The sequence below is a fragment of the Rutilus rutilus genome, assembly GCF_951802725.1.
Source record: "Rutilus rutilus genome assembly, chromosome: 3".
Taxonomy (NCBI): Eukaryota; Metazoa; Chordata; class Actinopteri; order Cypriniformes; family Leuciscidae; genus Rutilus; species Rutilus rutilus.
Window position 1 is genome coordinate 58,110,344 of NC_140211.1, and position 24,359 is coordinate 58,134,702.

Here is a 24,359-nt window from a genome sequence, read left to right on the forward strand (position 1 = left end):
TGATGTAGCCAGCGCATTTATTTATTAATTTCGAACGGTAAACAGTCAGTTTCACCAGAACTCCTTTACTAGGTGTCCTCTATCACTTTTTAATGGACACCCTGCAGCCAATCAGAATCGAGTATTCACCCAGACCATGGAATTGTTATACTCAAAATAATCCATACATAATGATTTCTTTACTCAAAAACGAGTTGTATGAGCAATGATCATGAGGCCTAACGTACAAGCCAAAAATAAAAACAAAAACATACATACATTGATAAAAAGATCTATCACAAAATGACGTGATGATATATGTATTAATATCATTACAAATTTATAATCTGCTATAATGGAGCGGTCATTTTTGGACCGGGAACTGGAGAAACTAGTTAGCATGAAATTAACACAACAGGAGGGTCAAAATAATATCTGTTATAACGATGACAATCCTCTGACTGTACAGTTTGATATTATAAATAAAACTGTAAAGTTTGTTACTGAAGCAATATTAAAGTGTAGTATAAGCCGAGCTGCCGAGATACAGGTTACGTTAGTTTGTTATAGCTACTTATCGATAACTACATTACCCGCAGAATACATTAGCTTTCTAAAGTTGGCTAATTTAAAGTTAGCTTAGCTTAGCTTAGCTTAGCTTAGCTTAGCTTAGCCTCATGTTGGACTGCCCGGTTAAAATGTATTTTAGGATGGCGCTTGAGGTGACTTTCTCCTGACGGTTTATGATATTGAATCGAGCAGAACGGACAGTGAAATTGGTCACGGCAAGAAGAGCATTTTGAATACTTAGGGAAATGATTCCCTTCTAGTATGGCAAGCCGTGTTAACATTTAATCCTTAAAACCTACTAGTCTCTATGTTCATGCTACTAGTACTTATTCATAACTATAGTATCTAATAAATACGTACTAGTCACAATTGGAATACATACTAGTCAGAACTGAATAGTTGATATCTGAATGACAGATCCCCATAGAAGTCAATGGCAAAAAAATTAAATGTGTTACTAGTAACAAAAGAATAATTACTAGTCACTATCGAAATAAGTACTATCTAATAATAATACTAGTAACTAATGAATAAGTACTAGTATCTAATGAATAAGTACTAGTATCTAATAATAATACTAGTAACTAATGAATAAGTACTAGTGTCTAATGAATAAGTACTAGTATCTAATAATAATACTAGTATCTAATGAATAAGTACTAGTATCTAATAATAATACTAGTATCTAATAATAATACTAGTATCTAATGAATAAGTACTAGTATCTAATGAATAAGTACTAGTATCTAATAATAATACTAGTATCTAATAATAATACTAGTATCTAATGAATAAGTACTAGTATCTAATGAATAAGTACTAGTATCTAATGAATAAGTACTAGTATCTAATAATAATACTAGTATCTAATGAATAAGTACTAGTATCTAATAATAATACTAGTATCTAATAATAATACTAGTAACTAATGAATAAGTACTAGTATCTAATGAATAAGTACTAGTATCTAATGAATAAGTACTAGTATCTAATAATAATACTAGTATCTAATGAATAAGTACTAGTATCTAATAATAATACTAGTATCTAATAATAATACTAGTATCTAATGAATAAGTACTAGTATCTAATGAATAAGTACTAGTATCTAATAATAATACTAGTATCTAATAATAATACTAGTATCTAATGAATAAGTACTAGTATCTAATGAATAAGTACTAGTATCTAATGAATAAGTACTAGTATCTAATAATAATACTAGTATCTAATAATAATACTAGTATCTAATGAATAAGTACTAGTATCTAATGAATAAGTACTAGTATCTAATAATAATACTAGTATCTAATGAATAAGTACTAGTATCTAATAATAATACTAGTATCTAATAATAATACTAGTATCTAATAATAATACTAGTATCTAATGAATAAGTACTAGTATCTAATAATAATACTAGTATCTAATGAATAAGTACTAGTATCTAATAATAATACTAGTATCTAATAATAATACTAGTATCTAATAATAATACTAGTATCTAATGAATAAGTACTAGTATCTAATAATAATACTAGTATCTAATAATAATACTAGTATCTAATGAATAAGTACTAGTATCTAATAATAATACTAGTATCTAATAATAATACTAGTATCTAATGAATAAGTACTAGTATCTAATGAATAAGTACTAGTATCTAATAATAATACTAGTATCTAATAATAATACTAGTATCTAATAATAATACTAGTATCTAATGAATAAGTACTAGTATCTAATGAATAAGTACTAGTATCTAATAATAATACTAGTATCTAATGAATAAGTACTAGTATCTAATAATAATACTAGTATCTAATAATAATACTAGTATCTAATGAATAAGTACTAGTATCTAATGAATAAGTACTAGTATCTAATAATAATACTAGTATCTAATGAATAAGTACTAGTATCTAATAATAATACTAGTATCTAATAATAATACTAGTATCTAATGAATAAGTACTAGTATCTAATGAATAAGTACTAGTATCTAATAATAATACTAGTATCTAATGAATAAGTACTAGTATCTAATAATAATACTAGTATCTAATAATAATACTAGTATCTAATAATAATACTAGTATCTAATGAATAAGTACTAGTATCTAATGAATAAGTACTAGTATCTAATGAATAAGTACTAGTATCTAATAATAATACTAGTATCTAATGAATAAGTACTAGTATCTAATAATAATACTAGTATCTAATAATAATACTAGTATCTAATGAATAAGTACTAGTATCTAATAATAATAGGGGAGAGCCGGGACAGTTGAAACACTTTTCAGATAAATGTCGTTTTCTAAGATAAGGTTACAAATAGATTTTTTATTTTTTTTGTGATTAACAACTCACATATGTGTTCTCTTAGTATCATGTGTTATTCGGTACAAATATAGAATGATTTAAGTAAAATATGACTTTGAACGGGAGTTGAGCTTTGTTTCAATCGTCCCGCCTGTGCGGGACGGTTGAAACACAGGGGTGGGACGGATGAAACATGACAGTTTAAATGGCAACTATTCATCTAATGCTTTTTTTTTTGTGAACAACACCTGACAAGTAACTTATGTACATATTGTTACAAACATATTTTGTAATTTATTTTCATTTAAAGGTTCATATTAACCATTTTTGTTCTGTCGCACCAATAAACAATAGGCGATAAGCCTATGCGCATTTTGTAATCTTTCTAATAGGCTATTTTGACGAAGACAGACAAATCCGTTTACAATTAATTTTCTTACATTTCTTCCTTGAGTCATATTGAGTGTTTGCTAGTTGAATAGCCTGTTATTATGAAGAAAACGAGGTCAACCAGACGACGATAAATGAAATTTATTGAATATTGAAGATTGGACAATTGCTGATTATTACAGAGATAGCATGTGTTGCGTAATTGAAAATTAATTTGCATTAAAAGAAACACAAGTCTAGAAACAGTATATGAATCTATGAACAGTATAGGCTATGACCAGGTTTAACGGGCAGGACGCGCGTCCCGACAGCGCATCCTGTCATTTAAACCTCTTTTGCTCTTAAACTAAAAAACTCTGATATTGCCCACTTAAGGGTGTGTTGCAGTACTAATACACCTGCCGTATTATCATTACAATGGCACATGAAACAATAAATCCAACTTGTCAGTCAAAAAAAAGTACCGCACGAAAGAATTCACTTACAGCACTCAAAAACAGCTTTGCGGCTTTAACTCCAAAACGACACGACGTAAAGAAGAAATGTTTTCGCGGGTATGTTAGGCATTGCGTGCTGTACGTGCTGATGAAATTTGACGTACATGACGTGAGTGGTTTTCAAGAAAATCTCAGTGTTTCATCCGTCCCGCGTTTCAATCGTCCCGCCTCTCCCCTACTAGTATCTAATGAATAAGTTCTAGTATCTAATAATAATACTAGTAACTAATGAATAAGTACTAGTATCTAATACTAGTATCTAATGAATAAGTACTAGTATCTAATAATAATACTAGTATCTAATGAATAAGTACTAGTATCTAATAATAATACTAGTAACTAATGAATAAGTACTAGTATCTAATAATACTAGTATCTAATGAATAAGTACTAGTATCTAATAATAATACTAGTAACTAATGAATAAGGACTAGTTTCTTTTAATAGGTACTAGTATCTAATAAATAAGAACTAGTATCTATGAATAAGTACTAGTATCTTTAAAAAGGTACTAGTACCTAAAGAATAAGCACTAGTACTTAAAGGCAGGGTAGGCAGGTTTTTTCAAAAAAAGTACTCTGAAAAAGAGAGTATAAAAAGCGAGTGTCTGTAGTCCTCTCAGGGCTGCAATAAACACAGCTATTATTCCATTAGCTCCCACCCCCTTCCTTCTGGGCCCCTTCCCAAAGCCACGCCCCCAAAACACATGAACGCGCGACGCCGACCGCTCAGCTGGAGGAGGACGTGTTTACCAGCGCCGAGCGGAGAGGAGCGCAGTGCATGTAGTGACATCATGACAGAATCACATGTAATAAAATACCTAACTTTATCATTATGAATATAAACAACTAACATGGCTGTTAGTACTCACTATCAAGCTAGCATATAGATACTGGTAAAGTTTAAAATATATTGAGTTTGATTCGGTAACGAGCTAGTATCATAAGGCAAAGCTAAAAACAGGTTGCATTGACACACGGTTTCCCATTACCTTCGCTGACTGTATATGCAGGTACTGGGAATTTTGACTGCTCTTTCTCTGCCATAATTGTGATTCTTCCTAGCTTCCGTGCCTCTTCCCCTCCTCGAGTCAAACGGGCGCGCGCATGTGGGCAGCTCCTGTAGCAGCAGGGGTGGTAACCATGGTAGCGAGGGAGAGTGACAGTCGCCCAGCCAATCATTTCATTCGTTCCGAATGGAAATAAGTAGCTGTGTTTATTGCAGCCCTGAGAGGACTACAGATACTCTCTTTTTCAGAGTACTTACATTTTAATTATGTATTGGTATATAAAGACAGTTTGAGAAAACAAATTTGGGAAAACGTTTTTTTGAAAAAACCTACCTACCCTGCCTTTAATGGAATAAATACTAGTATCTAAATAATAAGTACTAGTAGCATGAAAATAGAGACTAGTAGGTTTTAAGGATTAAATGTTAAAACGGCTTGCCATACTTCCAGTGCCGTAACATTCATCTCGACGACATAAAACTCTCTCGACGCAATGCGCATGCGCGGGCAAAAGTGCAGTGGGATAAAAGTGTGGCCCTGCGACTCTGCTCTCAGACTCTTATGATCGCAACGCATGTCATGATGGAAGAGAAACTGGATTTAATCAGCAAGTGCATCAGAACTTTCCAAGATTTCCCTACGAAAGGGATTCCGTTCAAGTGGGTATTAATATATATCTCAGTTAAGCGCGTTGCGGAAGCGCGTTCACGAGGGACTGAAGAGTTAGTTTCAGATAGTGTTTAATGTGTGTGTTTGCAGGGATATTAGTTTCACACAGTGTTTAATGTGTGTTTTGCAGGGATATTTTCCCGATCCTGAAGGACCCGAAGGCTCTGACTGCAGTGATGGATCTGTTTGAGGAACACGTGAGGAACTCTTACCCTCAGCTGGATCTGATAGTCGGTAAGAGGACATTAATTACTGGATCTGCACATTAACGGTCAAAGTTACACTAATAAACCTCGTGGAGGAAAAACCAGGATTCCTATTCGAACTGATCATGATATGGGATCAAATACGTATAGGCTAAGTGATTACATAAAGTGACATTCCTACCGTATTTTTGACTCTTATTTGATTGTTAGAGAGTCCTATTGTGTAATGTGTATTACAACTTTTGGTAACACTTTATTTTACAGTGTCCTTGTTACAAATGTCACATATACTTACCATAGTAATAATAACAGTAGGCCTAAATTATGCATAATTACATGCAACTAACCCTCAACTAAAAATGACACCTTAAAATAAAGTGTAACCCAACTTTTAACGGAATAACGTTCAATTGACTTAAAGTCCCCATGAAATCAAAATGGAAGTTTCTTTGGCATTTAGTATGAATATGTTAGTCTTACTGTTATCTATAAGCTAGTGTGCTCCAAAACTCGCATTTAGAAGATATAAACGTTCAAAAACTTAGTCTCTCAATATGGATCAGTGATTTTGATGACATCACTCTGCACTTCAGCTTCTCATCAGATTTCCCGTCCAATCAAATGCTCTCTAGAATCTGAAGCTCCGCCCCCTACATTATAAATAGACGGTGAAATCGTTCACTTCTTCACACATTTACTATTTCCTACACGGTGAATGGGGATAGGGAACGATTCAGACAGTGTAAATATGCTTTCCATTGGTGCGAATGAAGTTTGGTTTCACGCGAAACGCCGCAGAGACACGACACACAGAGCGGATCATGTGATCGAGTCGCGCAGACCAGAAAACGTATCAGACCCTTTGAATTCTGCACTGTATTTTAAAGCGATATGGATGAGATCAAATGGTTTGAGATTAGGAGGAAACAGAAGCTTTACCGAACTCAGCGGCTCTAAACTAAACGCTATTGGCTATTTTAAAAAAGGGGGAGGAGCTGTTCGATATGTCTCGCCTTTTCTTCTTGTTTCAGTGGAAATGATGTCAATACGGTGTAAAGTCAGAAAGTAAAAGTCCTTATTTCACTCATTAGTTCTGTCTCCTGGCTGAACTCTGTGCTAATTAACAAATCCAGGACTTTCACTTCCTGAACCTGGACTTTACACCTCTGCTTACTCGTCTGTTGAGGATGTGATGGATTTTTTAATGAATAAAATAGTAAACTGTCTATCAAACTAATAATAACTCTAACATCTAACCTTAACTTCCCTTTTTAGGCCTAACGAAACTAACACTCTGAAACACAATGTACTAAAACGTTCTGTCCTGTGTTTTTGAACGTTGTGTGTTGTGTTGCCATACCCCTTTGACTTTGGTTGTGTGTGTGAGTGTAAAAATAACATATATGGGAAATGAAACTAGGCAGATGACTAGGCTTGAAACCTGCTGATTATTAAGTAATCATTAAAACAGAATTTGCTCCTGCCTAGTAACAGAAGGGTTTGCATATAAAGAACCGATCAAACTGTAGGGAAATTAATATGATATATTTCATGTCATTTTCGCCCATACCCCTGTTTTATAAAAGCTGTTGTGTTCGTGTTAGCTGGTGGGATTCTCGATGAAATTTGTCTGAGATCCTCCGGCCGTGATTAAAGCATTAAAGCACGACGCGCTCGAGTATAAATATTATTGAACGGGGACGTCGATTGTAGACGAGACCCAGATACGTAGTTAGGCTTAGGGAAAGATCTTCCACAACGAATAAACGCTCTCATCTCTGCGTCGCGCACACACACACACACACACACACACACACACACACTCTCAAGAACAAACTGTCACACTCTCTCTCTCTCTCTCTCTCTCTCTCAATTTCAATTTTCAATTTAATGTTGCTTTATTGGCATGACAAAAAAAAATGCATCTGTGTTACCAAAGCATAAGAACAAACACATATAAACAACAACAAGGAGTAAAATACATCTGATATAGTAATACAAGTAAACAGGATAATTATGATATAGATGCAGAAACTAAACACATTTTGTGCGTGTCCCTCAAAGGGTACATTGGAACAATAATACATACATATATATATATATATAAAAGAGAATACAGACAATCAAAATAATAAAAAAAAAAAAAAAAAAAAAATATATATATATATATATATATATATATATATACATACATAATATATAACTTGTATAAATACCTCTTATACAATTTTCTATTTATTTAGCCTTGTATTGGATCCTCTCTCTCTCTCTCACACACACACACACACACACACACACACACACACACACACACACACACTCACACACTCTCTCATACACACACATGCAACAAAGCAGCTGGAGCAACTTTACTCTATTTACGTGTATGACGAGACACACACAGACGAGCGACAAATGTACGCAATTTCCAGCCGAACCCGTCCTGACGGGTCTAAGATATAAACACTTATAAACGCGTACACACTGAATCAGAGAAAGACACACACACATTTAGCAAGAAGGACTGATGATGCGTTGATTTAAATGGTTAATTTTGTACAGTGTTAAAGTGTAACTTTAAATATAGAACAGTTTTGTAAGATTAGCTATTAATTCCTCACGTCATACTGGAAAATTTTATCATTATGGTATATCATTTTTTGGGAATGATGTGTGTAAAGGATCTGCTTATTAATAATCAGATGGAAAGCGTTACGGAAAAGTCCTAGTTTGTGAATAACGTGAACGCTAACTCGTGGAGTATCTCCTCTCTCTCTCCAGGACTGGACGCTCGAGGGTTTCTGTTCGGGCCGCTTCTGGCTCAGAGATTAGGAGTGGGATTTGCTCCGATCAGGAAAAAAGGGAAGCTCCCCGGCCCGACACTATCAGTGGCGTACAGTCTCGAGTACGCGCAGGTACATGAGCTTATCCAGCATCACTTATGGAGATCATCACTCCAGTCTTCAGTGTCACATGATCCTTCAGAAATCATTCTAATATGATGATTTGAGGATCAAGAAACATTTATGATTATTATCAATGTTGAAAACAATTTCAGGATTCTGTGATGAATAGAAAGTTAAAAAGAGCAGCATTTCTCTGAAATTAGAATATTTTATAACATTATAAATGTCTATACTGTCACTTTTGATCAATTTAATTCATCCTTGATGAATAAAAGTATTGATTTCTTTTATTTCTTCCCCCCCCCCCCCAAAAAAAGAGAGCGTTTCAGAGAAATGCTGTTCTTTTGAACTTTATTTATCAAAGAATCCTGAAATAAAATGTAAAAAACTGTTTTCAACACTGATAATAATCATAAATGTTTCTTGAGCATCAAATCATCATATTAGAGTGATTTCTGAAGGATCATGTGACACTGAAGACTGGAGTAATGATGCTGAACATTCAGCTTTGATCACAGGAATAAATTACATAATTACATATTCACATAGAAAACAGATGATTTACATTATAATAATATTTAACAATATATATATATATATATATATATTTTTTTTTATCAAATAAATGCAGCTTTGGTGAGCAGAAGAGACTTCTTTTAAAAACATTAAAAATCTTAGCGACCCCAAACTTTTGAACAGCAGTGCATGTTCAGTGTAAATATATTATTATCATCACATCATAAAATGATGATCTTCTGTTGATGATGTTTCAGGCCGAGGCCGAGATGCAGGAGGACGCCGTTTCTGAAGGACAGAAGATCCTGATCATTGATGATTTACTCGCTACTGGAGGTGAGCGAGAACACAGATTCACATCACAATCAACATTTCCTGATGATTTGCTGAACTTTAGTGACATTCCAGGATTTCTTAGTCAAAGAACAACAAAAAAGTCATTCTGAATGTTTTTCTGAAGCGAGACTCTTATTTTGAAAGACGTGAGTGAAGCTTAAAGGAGTAGTTCACTTCAGGATTACAATCTACTCTCCCCTTGTCATCCAAGATGTTCATGTCTTTCTCTCTTCAGTGGAAAAGAAATGAAGGTTTTTGAGGAAAACACTCCAGGATGTTCCTCCATATAGTGACTCCAATGGGGTCCAACGGGTCGAAGGTCCAGATGTGAGTTTCAGTGCAGCTTCAAAGTCTCAACACGATCCCAGCCGAGGAATAAGAGTCTCATCTAGACAAACCAGCGGACATTTTAGAACAAAATAAACATTTATATACTTTTAAACCACTAATGCTGGTCTTGCACTAGCTGTGATGCGCCACACATTACGTAATCAGGTTGAAAGGTCAAGCGTGACGTAGGCGTAAGAACAGACCCAGTGTTTACAAAGCGAACGTGCAAAGACTCAGTCAAACGCCATTTACAATACAAATAAAAGGTAAAACAACGATGTCGGAGGAGAAAATTAGTTTCTGAAACCAAACACGTGTGACCTTTCAACCTGATTACGTAATGTGTGTCGCATCACAGCTAGAGCAAGACGAGCATTAGTGGTTTAAAAGTATATAAATGTTTATTTTGTTCTAAAATGTCCGCTGGTTTGTCTAGATCAGACTCTTATTCCTCGGCTGGATCGTGTCGAGACTTTGAAGCTGCACTGAAACTCACATTTGGACCTTCGACCCGTTGGACCCCATTGAAGTCACTATATGGAGGAAAATCCTGGAGTGTTTTCCTCAAAAACCTTCATTTCTTTTCCACTGAAGAGAGAAAGACATGAACATCTTGGATGACATTAGTATATTATCAGGACATTTGAATTCTGAAGTGATCTAATCCAGAGAATAGGAGTCAGATTTGCTCCGATTAGGAAAACAAATCTTCTAGCAGCAACGATGTAACGTGTGTGTGTGTGTGTGTGTGTGTGTCAGGAACGCTGTGTGCGGCGTGTGAGCTGATCCGACAGCAGAAAGCCGAGATTCTGGGATGTTTGGTGCTCGTCGAACTCAAGGATCTCAACGGATCCGACAAGCTGAAGCCGACGCCGGTCTTCTCTCTAATACAGTACTGACGTCTCAGAGGAAGTGTGTGTGTCATTCACGTCTCAGAGGAACTGTGTGTCACTCGATGGTTTACATCTCAGAAATATGAAGAATCAACACTTCACCCTTTATGGGTTTGATGGTCTTAATTCCACCATGAGAATTAGGAAAAGAAACGGCCTGCGTCTAAAATCACATACTTTTAAATAATCATTTAGTGGTAATGATGGGAGAAATTAAGCTTTTTGAATCATTTGGCAAAATGATTGTTTTTGAAACTGGTGCCCCCTGCTGGCCAGAAGTGTAAATGCAGTGAAAACATGCATAAAAACACCTTTAACAAACCAGTTAATCTATTAGATGCACTCAACAAGTCATCTAATAGCAGTAAATATGAAGTGTCTGTTGAATATGTTAATTTGTCTGGCTTGTTTTATAGAGAGCATGGTTAATCGGACCAGTAGAAACTGATCTGAGATCAGGTAAAAGTCATATATATAGACACCGGTTTCACGGAGATCGTCGCCCCCCAGTGGCAAAACATTGACATTTCAAAACGTAACGAAGCCTCATTCGCTGAAATCACGTGACTTTAGCAGTTTGATACTCGCTGGTCCAGAACAAATGAGTCAAAGCTTCACTAAACGGTTCAAAATCACCACTAAAAGTTCTGTATCATATGTGGTTTGGATTTGTGCAGTATTAATGTAATCCATTCACCATGTTGTCACTGTCATGTGACCAAAGTGAAGCAACACAAGTCACAATTCCTGTTTTATGGCCTCATTGTGCAATTTCAGGTACAATCAGGTACTTTTCACCAGGTTTTGTTTGTTTTTCTACTACATAGTCAGGAAGTATGTGATTCGAGACAGTCGATGACAAGAGTACCTGATGTACAGAGAGAGCGAGTATGAAACACCACTGCTTGCATGAACTTGTTTATTGTAAATGATTGAATGCATTGATCTTGTAAATGATTCTTCCTGTTACTTGTCAACATTTATGAATGTTATTGTGCCAAAATGCAAAGAACAATGTCACGACCTCAGACAATATCTCTGTTAAAAACGTAGTGACTTGTAAAATGCGAACTATGAACAAAAGAAACTAAAAATGAGAGTCTTCTAAAAGTCAAAATCCATAATAAAATATTGCACATGGTATCGTCTGGAGTCTGGTCTGCTTCTGCTCAGACGCGCTCCTCTTCCTTCATCTTCTGGTTCAGGGCGTTCAGGACAATGTTCAGATCCGCACTCTTGTTCAGTTTCAGGTACAAGTCTTTCCTGATTGGATGTATCGTGAGCCACGTGGGGGTCGACTCGGCCAGCAGGCGAAGATGCTTCTCCATCTCATCTAGAGAGAGAAAGAGAGAAATAAACTATTATATGAATGAATGATCCACCAGCAAAACAAAGCCCTAGCTGTGAGAAAACCCACTGAATCATAAAAACAATTAAATATGTGACCTTTCATCATCACGATGAGCAAAGCAACACGCCGTGAAATCAAACTTGACTTTTGCAGTGTTTATTATAAATTATCGGGTTGTCAAAATCAAAAGCGAAGTTCAAATTCATCTTAAATATTAGCAAAAGTCTAATTATATTAGAATTCTAAAGGCAATCCTTAATGTTGGAGGAAAACGGTTCTGTATCGTCTCTTACGCCCACAAGAGGACGCAAGCGAGCGCAATATAAACCAAATCAAGCATCACATCTTTTATTGAAATGATATGTTTAAGTGCATTTACTTTTGAAACAATTGTTCTAAAATAAAACACAATTCCCTTAATGTGCATGCAAGGAAAATTAGTGCACAAAACTGTAAGCGCATCAGCAACCTGAGAAAACATTAAAGCCACTAGTAATAAATTATACCAAAAAATAAAATAAAAAAATTGCTTTAAAGCTTTTTGGGGTCAAAAATTGAGGTGCATAAGCTTATATATAGGAGGCATACGATCAATCAGATCCAAAAAATAAATATAATAATATTATATATAATATGTCATAATTGGAAAAGTAAAAAAAAAAAAAAAAAAAAAAAAATCCAATATTTGGTGATATGGAGTAATGAGAGATTTATAAAAAAAAAATGTTGTAGGCTGATCATTTTTGACTGGTAACACCACAAGTGTAGCAGAGTGGGGATTTATTACAAAATGTAAATAAATAAAAGTAGTTATACCCCGGCTTAGTAAAATCAGTACGTAGGTACTAACTAACAGTACTAACTTCCTTTTTAATTATAATAATAAAGTCTTAAAATAATCTTAAAAGGGTCTTAATTTCTTTAAAAAAAAATCCTAAGACCCTTTTAATATTATTTTAAGATCTTTTAAAGAAATGAAGACCCTTTAAATATTGTAATTCTTAAAATATCTTAAAATAATCTTAAAAGGGTCTTTAAAAGGTCTTAATTATCTTTAAAAGATCTTAAAATAATATTAAAAGGGTCTTAAGATTTTTTTGAAAGAAATGAAGACCCTTTAAATATTGTAATTTCTTTAAAAGATCTTAAAATAGTCTTAGTTTCTTTAAAAGGGTCTTGATTTTCTAAATCACTCATGACTCTGGGAAACGCCTGCACTGACCGGAGCTGAGCGGAGACCGGTAGCTAGCGATCACGCGGTTGCAGGCGAGCTCCATGAGGAGGGCCGGCTTCTTCTCCGCTACGAACACGTTGCGCAGGATCCGGGCTAGCTCCGGGAGCCGTGACATCATCACCAGGCGCCGCTCCTGCTCCGGGTCCCTCGTCATCACGGCCCGCAACTTCTGGGCCTCTTTAGCTCGAACCTGAAGAGGGACAGATGTGGATTAGCTTTAGTGAGAACACTAGATCCATAGACCGTAAAAAAAGATGGACGACACCCCTTGACTCTCTTCCATTGGAGAAAAGTGAAGCCGCCAAAGTCCTAATATGGCGCTGACATCTTGTGCAGATTTGAGACCCGAGTTATTAAATCAAGGTCCCGCACACACTCGCAGAAACGGTTAGCACAGTTTACTGTAGAATAACTCATGTCGGTGTGAAATAAATCGTTATGGAAATGTAGAAATTAAAGTACAAGCTACAATCTCTTGCTGAAAATCCCCCAAAGCATCTGTTCGCTCAGAGAAGCTGTCAATCAGCTGTCTGTCACATTCCCGTTTTTATAGCGTCAAATAACTAAGACCAAACTTATTTAAAAAAAAAAAAAAAAAAAACACACACACACACACACACACACACACTTAAACTTACATCAGTGTGATAAAAACTACCTAAAATGACAGAAAACATAATTTGGTTGTTTCAAAGTGATCATTGTAGCCAATCACAGACATATCCGATGAGCTCGTGAACACAATGGCCAATCAGAGGCGTTTACGATTCCGCTCAACGAGTCATTTTTTACATTTCGGTACCGAAGTCGGTACTTTTGACAACACTAAAGCCGGGTGCACACTGTGATTTATAATAGTCCTTTACGATTGTTGCTTGTCAAACTGTACGAACATGATCCTCGCTGTAAGTGATGTCACACTGTAAGATCTCAGTTATCATTAATGTCAGACTGTGAGCTGCGTTACACGCGGGACTGAAATGGCGGCTACAAATAAGTCTCTAATGGTAATTTTGGTCACGGCTCGTCTTGAAAAACGAGGACAACTTGACGGTGGTCGTAGGAGAATCACTGCAGGACTGAGAATCTGATCGCAACGGTCATTAATCGGCTGTCGGTGAACACGTCAAACTAACGATCAAACACTTCAGATTTTAGCCTATAGGATCAGAGGATTCTTTTAGGATTTGCTAAATTTGTCTCAGACGGCCAAGATCGCACAGTGTGAACCCGGCTTCAGCTGTTGGTGTGTTTTCAGCGGCCTCACCCTCTCCAGCAGGGACTGGGAAACTCCTCGGAGCGCACTGGGTGTTTCTGATGGCTTCTCTGCGGGCTCGGGCTCTTCAGCGCACGCGCGCTCCGCGGTCTTCAAGGCCAGGTTAGCCAACGCCTTCTCCATCTGGAACGAGAAAAGGAAGTCAGTGACGTGATGATCAGTTTCACTGACAGATCAACTTGTTCTTGAACAAAACCAGGTTCGTACAGATTCTGTCAAATGAAATGACAGGACTTTTTCAAGGAATACAAGAGATCTCTTATCAATAACAACAATATCTTTATTACCTTCAAAAAAAAGAAAAGAAAAAAAAAAGTAAATGGTTAAATAAAAATAAAGTTTCATTTACAGATCAGCTTTTGTTTTTGAATAACATTTGCTATTTCTAGTACAATTGTTATATATGCGAGTGTGTGTGTGTGTGTGTGGCGACGAGTTATTAATCTAACCTGATTAAATATGATAATTACTTTACATCTATATATAGATGTGTCCTTGTGGTGAAAATCCAATGTTGTTTATGTGTCTATGTGGTGTTTTTAATATGCTTTAAGACAAACCATGTGTAAGTTCATAAGTCGACACCATTGCTGAGTATTTCCTCCTTAAACCTGCAGTGAACCAAAGACAGTCTCAAACACACGCTTTGAAATCGCTGGTGTTTCTGACGTCACAAACTACCTTGTAACCAATCAGATCAACGTGTGATCGTCAACCAGTGGATCTCTGAGCTGAGTGAGTGGAGGCGGGGCTCATTTGCATATTTATAGAACCACGCATACTAAATGAGGCAAGGGTGTCGAGTTACAGTCAAGATAAGGAATTTCTTTCAAGGAAAAAAAAAAAAATTCTCATTTTGGAGATCAGAGTTTTAAGGGATAAAACTGACTTCAGACCTTTTAATGCCTTAATTTGTGAAAGTGAATTAAGATCTTTAGAAAACCTTTTAAAGACCCTTTTTAGATCTTAAGATTAAGAATTCAATTTAAGAACTGATAAGAAAGTAAATGTGTACCTTGAAAAGCAATGTAAGTCGCTTTGGATAAAAGCGTCTGCTAAATGCATAAATGTAAATACAAGATTATTTTAAAACCTTTTAAAGCCAATAAGACCTTTATAAGACCAGCAGAAAGCCTGATGCGTGTCACTGAACCATGTGTAAACGGGAACTAGTCCCGGTCGGGGTGCTCGCTCACCTTGGGCGTCATGAGCGCTCGAGCTCGGTCCAACACCTCCTGAGCCGAGCTCAGTTTCTCAGTTTGAGGGGGTTGAGGCAAATCACCGGGCTTGACGTTGGGAACCTCGTCCACATTGAACCTCGGATGCCAGCGGGTCAGTTTGTCATCGGGGACGACGATGGGAGGGTTTAGGGAAGCCAGGAACGTCTGGATCCAACATAAGATAAGACATGATTGGAATTTACACAAAACCTAATATCCAGAACTCATGCAAGTAAACCTGCTTACCTTGTGGTGTCCCTTCACGATCTCAACAAGGTTCTGGTGAAAAATGCGCCTTCTTTCCAAAAGACGAGAGGCCGACAACACTGGACGAGTACCGTTGAATTCTGGGGGAAAGAGACACTTTATTAAAATAATGATTTTAGAACTTATATGAGAGGGCTGCATGATTTGTAGGGCTGGGTATTGACACAAATTTCACAATTCGATTTTGATTTGATTCAATATTGATTATTTTGGATATCTGGTGCAACACATGGCAAATTTCCTCAAGGAAAACATCTCTTCACTAATGCTGTAAACTGTGGGAGTCAGTGGTAGCCTATAGGCTTCATTAGCCTACTGTAATACTGAAGGTAACAATCAACTGATTTGTATACAAACACTTAAATTACACTTATTTTTATAATAATAAAGTTATATGAAATAAACACATTTAAATGGTGGCTGTCATAAAAACCTGCCAGATTTATTCAAACATGCATTAAAAATTGAAGAGCATTAAAAATTATAATGAATATGTAATATGGTGCATATATTTAGCAGAATGCTCCTCTAGAGTTAATATTTCCAGCTGACTGACGAGTTTATGGGAACTGGATATGGTTTTTCTGAGGTAAATGTGACGTTACATGACATTGTTTACAAGTTGTTTTACTGGCGTCTTTCCACGGTTGAAACACTGAGCGATTCCATGTCACATGATACAGATTTCGATAAGTTGTACCTTTTAACACACTTTCAGATGCTCATTCATGTTTATCTCGCGCTGTAACTGGTGTTAAGGCGGAAGAGAAGGTCATGTGCTTCTCTAGAGCTGAGCCAGAGCGATCTCACGCCACAGCGACAAAACGGTGTTTATGTGTTTGAATTTCGTAAGAAAATGGACGTAATTTGAAATCTGAGACTTTGTTTCATATCAATAGTAACAAAGCACAAAGATTATTGAGATTTATTGGATGGGATGCGCTACAATGTTACATTCATTCATCAACTGAAAACAGGATGACTAATCGATTCTTGGGACTTAAGAATCGATATCGGTTCGTAAAAATGAGAATCGATTAAAATCGAGAAATCAATCTTTTTTACCCAGCCCTACTGATTTGGGTAAAAAAACAAAGCGTTAGTTGAACGGTGAACGTTTGTTCAGCTCAGCTTCTCACGTGTTGATGAGAACCCAAACAGACGAACATGTGACGACGCTGAAATGCTGCTTTGTGTAGAGAAGAACTTGCATGCACTTTTGAAGAGCTAGAAGTAAACGTCAGTTCTGTAGAGGATTATCATTTCTATTTGACCTTAAAATTACAGTGACTTATTTTGATTTGATTTTGACTCGTTGCATTAAACATTGATTTAACATTTTGGAATAATTTATTTATTTTAGTTTTATTTAGTTTCACTGGTAAAAGATCTTTTTTCTTTGCACCGAATTTAAAAACAAAAGCTGATTAAATAGCCAAGCATCGTTGAATGCGTGTTGATCATGTTGTGAACTATGCAGTCGTTGCCTGTAATTTCACATGGTTACAGTTAATGCTTTTATTTAAGGCCATTTTTATGTAGTTTCAAGTTCAACCCAGTTTAAAACAAAAGCTGAATGCTGATGCTAAATGTCAGTCCCATCGATGTCTGTGTTGAATGTGCTTTACTGCGCAGTTACTGACGTTAGTTTCAGATGTTTAGTTATTGTTTTCAACAGCCAAAAGCCAGTTCAGCCTGTTAAATACCAAATAAACATCTTGTTTATCTATAATCTTATTCTTTCTTGTTTATTGCTTAAAAAAAAAAAAAAAAAAATTGTTAAATAATCGGTATCAGCCAGTTTGCTTGTAAAAAAAGGTAGCGGAAACGGCCATGAAAAATCTACAGAGCATTATTAGCATAGCCATTTAATGCACCAGTCAGTGTTAATGTCCCTCACCTTCTTCAATGACCGGCTCCACTGTGAGCTGATAGCTGGACCTCTTCACAGCGGCACTGAACGAGGGAATGTTCTTCTCCTGGCGGAAGGAATAGGCGGAGGGGTAAACCGCCTTTATCTGGCCCAGGTGGCTCTCCTCGAAGCGCCTGAGAAGAAAGCAGAACTAGGGTTACCCACCTGTAAATCACCAAATCTTCACTCTGGGCGACTAAATGTCAATCATTGCCTAATACTTATTTCGATTTTACTCGCATGTGTGTGTTAGAGGCTAAATATAAGTTTAGCATAAATATAGACTATTTCGATGTAGCTCAATGGACGGATGCGCGTATCGAGAGAGAGAGAGAGAGAGAGAGAGAAGAGAGAAGAAAGAAAGAGACAGAGAGAGAAAGAAAGAAAGAAAGAAAGAAAGAAAGAAAGAAAGAAAGAAAGAAAGAAAGAAAGAAAGAAAGAAAGAAAGAAAGAAAGAAAGAAAGAAACACGTAAACGATTTTGTTGCATTTGTGTGTCAAAATAACAGTTAACTTGGAATTATTATTATTAGCAAGCAGGAGATATAGCGGTTTCTCCTGTAGTGGGCGGAGCTAATGCACAAACAACAATCTCATTGGCTGGAGCTCATTTCTGTTTTGATTTCAGCAAATCAGTTCGCATGAACGCTGAAAACGTGATTAATATTCATGAGCGCAGCAGCTCATCAATCCTTGTATATATAAATAGTATAAGTGCTGGCCAACGATTAATCGCAATTAATTGCATCTAGTATAAGTGTGTTGAAATATGTGTGTGTACTGTGTATAATTATCCTGTATATATAAATACACACACATGCATGTAAATATTTAAGAAAAATATATAATATTTATGTATAAATAGATACAGTATATACATACAAATATTTCTTAAATACATGCGTGTGTATTTATATATACAAAATTATACACAGTACACACATATTATGTAAACACAAACTGATATTTTGGATGCGATTAATCATTTCTCAGCACACACACACACATACACATACATAATATAGATATATACAATAAACAAATAAAATATAAACACTATATATATATATAAACAAAATATAAACACACAAAATATAAAATAAACACACAAACAATATATCAGACTGGTGAATAAACTAAATAAATGACTAGCCAAAGGTGATTCCACTGCCGAGGTGTGTGTGGAGGGCTGAGTCTTACTTGCGAGTCATGTCTTGGACCCCTTGCTTGACCTTGGCGAAGGTGACGGTCTCGGAGCGGTTGAACAGCATCCCGACGATGGTCTCCGTACTGCGAAACATCTCGGACAGAAGCTTGTACTGGTAGGGCAGGGTGAGGCCGGGCGGGACGTCCCGAGAGAGATTGTGGAAGCGCTGATAAGCTGGGAGCTTCTCTCTGAAACACACACAGAAACCTTCAGCAACAGAACACACAAAGCATCTCTGAGGTACAGTACAGGTCAAAAGTTTGGAAACATTACATTTTTAAATATTTTTGAAAGAAGACTCTAATGCTCATCAAGGCTGCGTTTATTTGATAAAAAATACAGAAGAAAAACATTAATATTATGAAATATTATTACAACTTAAAATAATAGTTTTCAATTTGAATATACTTTAAAAAAAAAAAAATGTATTCCTGTGATGCAAAGCTGAATTGTCAGCATCATTACTCCAGTCTTCAGTGTCACATGTGACATCCAGTCTATCACATGATCCTTTACAAATCATTCTAATATTCTGATTTATTATGAGTGTTGGAAACAGTTCTGCTGCCTAATATATTTGATGAATAAAAGGTTAAAAAGAACTGCATTTATTCAGAATAAAAAAAAATATTTTCTAATAATATAAATCTTCATCACTTCTTATCATTTTAATACATCCTTGCTGAATAAAAGTATTGATTTATTTCAAAAAAAGAAAAAAAAATTACTGACCTCAAATGACTGATCAGTAGTGTATATCGCTGTTACAGAAGATCTCTATTTTTAAAACATTTGCTTCTTTTTTAATTTTTTTATTCATCAAAGTATCCTAAAAAAGTATCACAGGTTATGAAAAAATATTAAGCAGCAAAACTGTTTCCACCTTTGATAATGAATCATCATATTCATATTCATCATATCAGCTTTGCATCACAGAAATAAATGATAATTTAAAGTATAATAAATTGAAAACCAATTATTTTAAATTGTAATAATATATCACAATATAAAAAAAAAATCTGTATTTTTGATCAAATAAATGCAGGCTTGATGAACAGAAGAAACTTCTTTCAAAAACATTAAAAATAGTAATGTTTCCAAACGTTTGACCTGTACTGATCAACAAATAGTAGAGAAATAGTTTTAATGTGAAAATTTCGAATGCGAATTTTGGACTCAGTTTGCAAACAAACATTTGCATCGGCCAGCGAACCTCACCTTTCCTCTGGTTCAGGCCTAGCCTGTGCCTCGGTAGCTTTAGCATCCGTCGCAACTCGCTCGGCCTTCCTCTGCTGAACCTTTGCCGAGATCTCGCGGGCAGCGTCGAGCCTCGCTTTCAGCTCCGCTAGTGTGGAAACGGGAGCGGGCGAGGGATTCGCCACGGCTTCAGACTGTCCTTTCAGTTTCTGCAGCTTCGACTTCAGCGCCGACACGTCCTCTCGGGAAAACGTCTTCTGAAAGAACACAAGCAGTGTGATTAACGACGCTCGAGGACAGCGGGAGGCTCCTGAAGACCCCCATGTGTCCGTTACCTTGCTCCGGCTCGTCCGCGTCGGCCTATCGGCTCCACCAGGGGAGATATTAGCATTGTGATTAACAGTATTTTTTGAGTCTTTGCTGGCGGTGTGTTGAGGAGCCGGAGCGATGCCATTGGACGAAGGCTCAGTGCGCTACATCAAGATAAGACAGGGTGGATTAGCAGTCATTAAAACACACCGATACACAAATGCATTCACAGAATGTAGCCTAGTCTACTTCATCTAAAATACTCAAACTAAAAATACACATTAGCACAACATAATAATGAAATTAAACAACAATCATCTATTTACTAGGATTATACTGAAAAACTTGCATGATAACTTGATATTCACAAAATGGTCAATTATTCAGAAATCATTTATCCTCCGCAATCATTTCATCTTTTACATTTTCCGTTCTCAAAACTTTTGTGGAATTGCACAGACCGGCGACTATAAAAACGTAGAGGCGCATCAAACAATTTCTTATTAATTTAACTGATTTAATTATCTTTTCACACATTTATGAAATCGTGTTTAATCATGTGTTTTGTACTGTCCCTGTTCAAATAAACTTATAAATAAAAATAATTAAAAACTTTAATAATTTTATCTCGTGTTTATTTTAATCAATATTGGTACATTATTATAGTATTCACATTATTACTATAAACAAATTGGATCAAAAGTAATAAGTAATTTTTAAAAGTAGTTAGTTTAAAAAAATGTGTAATGGAATAGATTAAGTTACGTTACTAACTACAATTTATAATCATGTATAATTTGCATTTAATAATGCAATACAATTTATTAGTAATCTAACCAGCAATATATATCGTTTCGGTGGATAAAATAAAAATCCGATTCGTTTTTTTTTTTGGACGAAATACGTAATATTCTAATGGAAATGTTCAATTAAGTATCAGTTTAAAGTTAAGCAACATCATTTTTCTTTTATATAATATATATTTTTTTTTTTAAGTAATGCGTCTAAAGCATAGACTATAAAAAAAGGGGGTCTAAAGTAATACATTAGGGCCATTTTAAATGAATTAGGGCCAAAAATGTGTAATGGAATAGATTACGTTACTATTCACGTTTATTTATTAATTTGATTCATTTTTAATCATAGATCATTTGTATTCAATAATGAACTACAATTTATAAGTAATCTACCCAGCAACAGCGTTTAATCCCATTATCTTTTTTTGTTTTTTAGACGAATGAAGCGAAATACGTAAAATTCTATGAAAAGTTTTAAATTAAGAATTATTTATTTTTTAAGTAATGTGTCAACAGTGGTACATTAGAGACATTTTATTAAATGGGTGTAAGTAACGTGCGTCCACGTCGCGTTTTACTGAGCGTCGCGTTTCAAACACACATTCTGTTTTGAACGCAACATTGAGCGCTAGATAACGTTACCTGCTCTTTATCGTCGTGCTTCAGCAGATCGAGCCTCTTCCTCGCGGTCTTCGGAACCGTGCGGTCCTCCGGGGAAGTTCTGCCGAGTCTCAGGCGCTTCTTGGCGCTGCTGTGCTGTTCGGTCGTGGACGGGAAGACCACCGAACACACGTCGAACTCCGCCGAGGTCCGTTTAGGGGTCCGGGGACTCGCCGTTAGGCTCACATGACTCACCTCTGTCGCGGTTTCTACCGTGTCTGCTGACAGAACCTCATCGATGACTTTGAGGAACTCCTGCTGAACGTGTTTCTGCGGTTCTGGTGTCGCGTGAACGCGCGCAGACCGTGTGGCTCTGGACGATGTTCTTGGTTTAGCGATAACCACCGAATCCGAAACGTCCACGGACACTTTTTGTCCCTTCGACCGGACAGATCGACCAACACCACCCTTCTTATTCTGTGCAAAATAATCGGTAACCCGCGCTTGAGCCATTCTTCTGTAAGAATAAGTTCCGTGGCGTGAGGCAATTGTTATGATCCGACCGGAAGAAGTTCCTCTCAGCGTCTTCTCTGTAGACTAACTTTCGCGCGAAATCGGATCACGTGACTTATGTAGGCAGAGCCTGGCTTATAACCACGCCCCTTAGCCGCTGATCAAACACTCGCAAAACCGACTGACTGACTGTAAACATGCTAATATTGGGTGTCATATCCACAATAAATAATAAACACTTATACGTTTACCAATTTGATTTGCCTCCTTGTGTTATTTTTATATTAAAATATATTTTATTCTACTTTTTACCACGTTTAGCAGTCATTTTGGTGGTTGGGTCTTGGAATGAATGGAGTTATGTTCTCTCTATTGTAGATTTGCATTTCTTGAGATAAAGCAATCATTTTGAATGAGTAGCACTGTTAATCATTTAACAGCAAGTGTGACTTGCAGCTGCTCTTATGCAGTATGCATGTTAAAACAGCAAAATAGCACTGCATGTGACATTATTCATCACTGCGTTTAAATGTACTTTCAGCTGAAAATTACTGATCCAAGAAAAAAAAAAAAAAAAGAAGTGGATTAAAGGGATATTCACCAAAAAAACAAAAACAAAAAAACAAACAAGGAAATTATGTCATAATTTACTCACCCTTAAGTTGTTCCAAACCTGAAAAATGTATTTGTTCTGCTTGAGTAAATAAATGATGGAAGAAACTTTTATTTTTGGTGAACTATCCCTTTAAATGGGTTCGCTTTTAGTACTCGCCTGGTGAGATTATGATCGAAATGCCAAAACCAAAATAACTGAATCAAGAATATTTAACAAAAATGCGTTAAAGGCAGGGTAGGTAGGATTTATTAAAAATTAAAGATCCAAATTTGTTAAAACTTTCTATATATATCAATACATAATTAAAATGTAAGAACTCTGAAAAAAAAGAGTATAAAAATCAAGTGACTCTAGACCGTTTAATCTGTATTAAACACAGCTCATTATTTCGATTCGGGACGAATCAAAGGATTGGCTTAGGCGACTGTCACTCTCTCGCAACCATGGCAACCACCCTTTTGCCACACAGCACCTGCCCACTTGCGCGCGACCGTTTGATTTGAGGAGTGCGAGAGGCACGGAACCTGATCACACCTCCGTCCAGTAGATGGCGGTAATGCACTATGTTTGCAAGCTGCCAATAAAATCTATCGAAGAAGAAGAAGAAGGCACTGAACCTAGGAATACCAAAACAATGGCAGAGAAAGAGCAATCTAAATTTACAGTACCGGCATATGCAGTTAGTGAAGGCAAACCAGGCAAAAAAATGCCCCTTCCCCTCCGCTTGTCTCAGGTAAATAATGCGTCCTCTAGCTCAGTGGTCGGAGTCGCGCGTTCATGTGTTTTGGGGGCGTGGCTTTGGAAGAAGCACAGAAATGAGGGGGTGGAGTGAATGGAAATAATGAGATGTCTTTAAAACAGTCGTGAGAGGTCTACAGACACTCGATTTTGATACTTTCTTTTTCAGAGTACTTACATTTTAATTATGTATTGATATGTACATAAAGTTTAAACAAATTTGAAAAATAAAATTTTTAGACCATTTCTACCTACCCTGCCTTTAAACAATAACAATGAAAACACTTTACTCTCGTCTAATGCACAAGACTGCCCGTTACCCCAATTCACCACTAGATGGAGTCAACATAAAGGGTTACTTTTTTCTTCTTCTATGGGTTACACACAAGCCTGTTATAATGACACCCACCATGGCTAAGCCAAGAAATAAAAAATAAAAATATATTTCTTTTCAACGAATAACATCAGAATATATCAGTTTTGCTACACTGAACTG

General features: G+C 36.1%; 2 protein-coding genes across 4 annotated transcripts; one reads left to right on the forward strand and one right to left on the reverse strand.

The window, feature by feature from the left end:
• The first annotated feature begins 5,235 nt into the window (after positions 1–5,235).
• Positions 5,236–11,768, forward strand: aprt (adenine phosphoribosyltransferase). Its single transcript, XM_084405321.1, has 5 exons — positions 5,236–5,430; positions 5,571–5,674; positions 8,428–8,561; positions 9,326–9,404; positions 10,494–11,768. Exons 1-5 carry the CDS (start codon positions 5,333–5,335, stop codon positions 10,631–10,633), a joined length of 555 nt encoding a protein of 184 aa, XP_084261447.1. The 5' UTR covers positions 5,236–5,332; the 3' UTR covers positions 10,634–11,768.
• Positions 11,530–22,621, reverse strand: cdt1 (chromatin licensing and DNA replication factor 1). 3 transcript variants are annotated; one of them, XM_084405319.1, is made up of 10 exons: positions 22,039–22,621; positions 20,626–20,763; positions 20,312–20,544; positions 19,087–19,281; positions 17,876–18,021; positions 15,955–16,055; positions 15,685–15,873; positions 14,480–14,611; positions 13,201–13,402; positions 11,530–11,960 (listed from the first exon to the last, which is right to left on the reverse strand). In XM_084405319.1, exons 1-10 carry the CDS (start codon positions 22,507–22,509, stop codon positions 11,797–11,799), a joined length of 1,971 nt encoding a protein of 656 aa, XP_084261445.1. In that variant the 5' UTR covers positions 22,510–22,621; the 3' UTR covers positions 11,530–11,796. The 3 variants fall into 3 exon arrangements, with proteins under 3 accessions (XP_084261445.1, XP_084261444.1, XP_084261446.1); XM_084405318.1 differs by having other exon boundaries at positions 20,312–20,547; XM_084405320.1 differs by lacking the exon at positions 20,626–20,763 and having other exon boundaries at positions 20,312–20,547; positions 22,039–22,595.
• Between the last annotated feature and the right edge of the window lie 1,738 nt (positions 22,622–24,359).